At 46.7% G+C, this 4,355-nt stretch overlaps 1 protein-coding gene across 1 annotated transcript; it reads right to left on the bottom strand.

The window, feature by feature from the left end:
- Window positions 1-329: 329 nt before the first annotated feature.
- LOC104949520 (syntaphilin-like) lies at window positions 330-4,133 on the bottom strand (the record flags this gene model as incomplete). Its single annotated transcript, XM_010775884.1, has 1 exon — window positions 330-4,133. A coding segment is annotated over one exon (2,035 nt), but the record flags the coding sequence as incomplete, so codon positions are not given.
- Window positions 4,134-4,355: the final 222 nt, after the last annotated feature.

The following is a 4,355-nucleotide window of genomic DNA, read 5'->3' as shown; positions in this document are numbered from 1 at the left end:
GTGAACACTTTATAAATCATTAATAAGCTTTTATAAGACATGAGATAAACAGAGCAACTGTGCAGAGCAACCAGTTGCTTGCCAAATAGTGAGCCCACATCTATCTGTACTGCTAAGCCTTATATTGGCTACTTAGCTTACTTCATCTTCTTCATCAGCCAGCATCCTTGGTATCTGTTTCTCACTGAGTTGATTCTCGCTAAGTAGCCAATATAAGGCTTAGTCATCTTGCCAAATAGTGAGCCTGTGTTGATGTATGAAAACTATGTTAGAACTGGTTTATAAATTGTTCTTAATGATTAATGAAGTGTTTACAACCTAATCCATAACCTAATTATAAACCCTTTATGAATCCTTTATAAGGGTAGTCTTATTGTGAAGTGGTACCGACATTTCAAATAAAATCCCTCACATTCAAACCAATTAAACACCCTGATCCTAAAAGTGATAACAACCTACATATCTTTTGATTTTACATTTTGAGTTCACTAACATGTACTCTGTGTCCAGAAATGCTTTGCAGAATAATCTATTAAACAATGTTGATTTTATTCGCAGTGACTGACTAACTCTTGTACAGCGGACTTGAAATACATACCATTGACAGTTAAACCACGAGAGCATCAGGTTAGCAGGAATATACAGCACAGAGCACAGACTAAGCACAACTCACTTTATTCAGATCTACATCAAAGTGTCAAACTGAGTTAGTGAGTATCTACAAACAAGTGTCCGACCAAAGCAACCCAAATGGAGTTTATCTTATTTCTCAGTTCAGCTGAGTTTGCTTTGAATGCACGCTTCAGTGTATGACTGAGGACAGGTGAAATCCACTTTAAAACGTAACGTCCATGTTGTTCCTAATTACTCTCTCTTATAGCCTGAATCCAAGAACAAAGCCATGAAGATAAATACAAGGAAAACAATGCAAAACAATTTAAAACTTCTGTTAGAGAATCTGGAAGGTGGATAGGACAGAGTAAGCTAGCTGTTCCCCCCTACTTCTGATCTTGTTGCTAAGCTAAGCTAACCGCCTGTGGGTTTTAGATTCATATTTAGAGTACGGATATGAGAGTGTCATTGATCTTCTCATCTAACGCGCATCAAAAAAGCAAATAACATACTTCCAAAAGTGTCCAACTATTCTTTTAATGGTTGAGGTTAACAGTTTAGGAGTTGAAACTGAGTAGCTACACAGTCAATCGTCCAGAGAGATGCTGTTCATGGAGAAGATAAACAGTAAAAACAATTATTTATTTAGTTTTGTTCCTACCTAGTTTTTGCTTCAAATCTTTCTTTGGCCAAAATCATAACCCCCAACTCATTTCTGAGGCAGTTATTTTCCTCATTTCCTGTTCAAGACAAGTCTGTATTCAAGAAGTCCTCTGTCTTAATTTTGTCGACAGAAACAGTTAAAGCAGCAGTAATCTGTAGTAACAACATAATCGATCTGCCCTCTAACTGAGTTGAAGGTTCTTAACAGCATTGTTCTACGTTGTCTTTCTTGATAGTGATAGCTCAATGTTTTTGATTTCAAAGTAAAAAAAAACTGTCTGCAGTCATACAGTAGGACATGTGTGACGACTGAATTAGAGTGGATCCTCCCTTTACTGGTCAGTGAGCGAAGTGTTGTACATGGACACATTTTTATACATACATAAGATCATTAGAACATTTTTATTTCGAGACAGCCTGGTAGATTGACAGATCGATGAACCTTTTAGCATTTCCCTGCATTTAAAAAGAAAACAATCAGCGTTAAACATTCAAGCACAGATCATTCATTCTAATCAGCTCATTCAGTTTTGCAGGAGTCAGTAGTGTTAGCAGACATCTTGGTAGCAACAGCAAGGACCAGTGGGTCGGAGACGATAAGGATTAGGACCAGAACAGAACAGACCTAACCAGTTAGAGATGTAGGTCATAAATGCAGAATTCCTGTCCCGGATGTTCCCCTTAGCTGTTAACCTTGAAGAATGCAGGACAGGAAGTTGTTTCTACCACTTTCCTTACAGGTATCTTCCAACAAGCGAAGGACCCATACCCACACAGGAGAAGTTGTAGTTAAGTACCACGGAGGACGGACCAGACTCTCCTCTTATATCTGTGATCCACCCATATCTCCCCCGCCTGCAGGGTAGTGCCTCAACCCACCTCCCCTGCGCAGTGAGTGCAGCGCCACAGTGCAACAGCCTCGCAGCAGCGACCCTATATGATAAATGGGCTGTTCACCACGGACGGGGCCGCGACAGAACCACGCCACGGTTGGCACCACGGGGATAGCCACCGCCAGAAGATCAACCAGGAAGTGACGACTCCAGTAGGTTTTTACCATTGTCCCAGAGTCCGATGACTCGTCCTCCTTGGGTGTGGCTCCCCCTGTTGCACCTTGTTCTTTAGCTTCATCTTCATCATTGTCCTCATCATGCAACTCCACCACAGTGACACCGGCGATCTCCTCTGAAGTGGATCTCCTCGGCTGTGAGGTGTGAGGCTGTTCTACGTCTGGTGTTAATCCTGAGCAACTGGGACTCAGTTCGGCTTTCTCTACCTGGGGTGATCCTGCTGCTAGACCAACTTCTTGCTGCCTGTCTTCCATGCTGAGGTTTTCTAGTGTTGACCCAACCTGTCTGACTTCTTCACAGCTTCCTCCAAACTCACCCTGCATCCCTGCTGATGTTTCTGTTAAATCCTCTTCTGTTCCGTGAACTTCCAACTCATTCCCTCCCATTGAGCCCACTTGCGTCTGCTGCTCTTCTTCTGCCAATCTGACCACCGTTGTTTCCTCCCGTTGTTCTATTGTCACAGCTTCCTTTTCTCTGTTCTCCTTGTCTTGCTTTTCCTCTTCCTCCACATCTTCTCCACAAAGAGGACTTTCCATGGAGCACGCATCAGTAGCGGACCTTGGTAAGGAAGGGACCGGTGGGGTTTTGGTGACCAGAATCGGCTCTGTGGCCGTACTCATCATTGTTGCGGTGGTTATTGAAGTTGTGGTGGTTATGGAGTCCAGATCCTCATCGCCCTCATCAGACATCCAGGTGGAGGTGGGGCTGCAGGCCTGAGAGCGGAATGTACGTTGCTCCGCTATGGTATCCAGATCAGAGGGGTAACCTGCCGTTGCTGGGATGGGGCAGCTTTCGGTCTGAATGCCGGTCTCCCGCAAGGAGTGCAGGTAGAGGTGGTGGTGGGACAGGCAGGGATGGCTCCTACAGCCCGCTCCACCCAGACCACAACGAAGGGATGCCAGCCGCTCGCCCGTGCACAGCTTCTCATAGGTGGAGGAGTGCTGGATGGCGTGGGGAACAGAGTGGGACATATTGCGAGGGAAGGAGTGAGGCAAGGTATGGGAGAAGGTGTGAGGCAATGAGTTGGGCAGAGAATGGGGCAGGGGGTTGCGTAGAGTATGGGGCAGGGAGTTGGGCAGAGATTGGGAGAAGGTCTGTGCGTAGGAGTTGAGTAAAGATGCTGTTTCTTCAGAGAGGAATGCGGCCTCCAGCAGAAGGTCGGCCCGTCTGGTGACGTTGCTTTCCCCACAACACACAAAACCACTGTCCTGGGTGCCATCACCTGACAAACAAGGATAGTCCGGGCCATTGCCATTCCTGTCCCCAAGGGCTTGATCACTCAGCTTAGTGTAGGTGGAGCTCCTTGTCAAAGAACGGGCTGGAGAACAGTCGCAGGAACAAGACCCCCTTCCTCCTACTGCCGGTTTGGGTATTCCAGGACTTTCCCCTGATACAGATGCTGGTGCAGAACCTCCAACACGGGTCCGACTGCCTGGTATGGCTTCCCCCTCCTTGGCTAATCCAGCCTGGGCTAGCTCCATGTTGAGCAAAAGGTTCTCAAGCTTGTGGTTCTGAGTGTTGATGTCCTGAAAGTACTTCTGGACCCCTATGTCGCCGCTCAGCCCCCCAGCATCACTGAGCCTGTCGCGAACAGTGTCCACGGCCTGTTTGAGCTGCTGGATCTCCTGACGCGCATCCTTCAAAGCCAGTTGAGTCTCAACACGGTGACATTCCTCCTCAACCCAGTCCTCCTGCATCTTGTAAAGCTGGCCCCTCAGGTCGTCTATCTCTACGTCCCTAAGAAGGTGAAAGTGGAGAAAATAAAGGGGCAAAGGGTTAGGGTTAGAACTTGGTATATAATATTAAAAAAAGTCAGACTATAAAACGTGGATACAAATGGCCGAGATGGGTTTTCTCCGCAGGGTGGCTGGCGTCTCCCTTAGAGATAAGGTGAGAAGTTCAGTCATCCGGGAGGGACTCGGAGTTTAACCGCTCCTCCTTCGCGTCGAAAGGAGCCAGTTGAGGTGGTTCGGGCACCTAGTTAGAATGCCACCTGAGCGCCTCCCTGGG

This window comes from Notothenia coriiceps, unplaced genomic scaffold (genome assembly GCF_000735185.1).
Source record: "Notothenia coriiceps isolate Sejong01 unplaced genomic scaffold, NC01 NC01_scaffold00016387, whole genome shotgun sequence".
NCBI classification, from domain to species: domain Eukaryota; kingdom Metazoa; phylum Chordata; class Actinopteri; order Perciformes; family Nototheniidae; genus Notothenia; species Notothenia coriiceps.
This window is presented reverse-complemented; position numbering and strand designations above follow the sequence as displayed.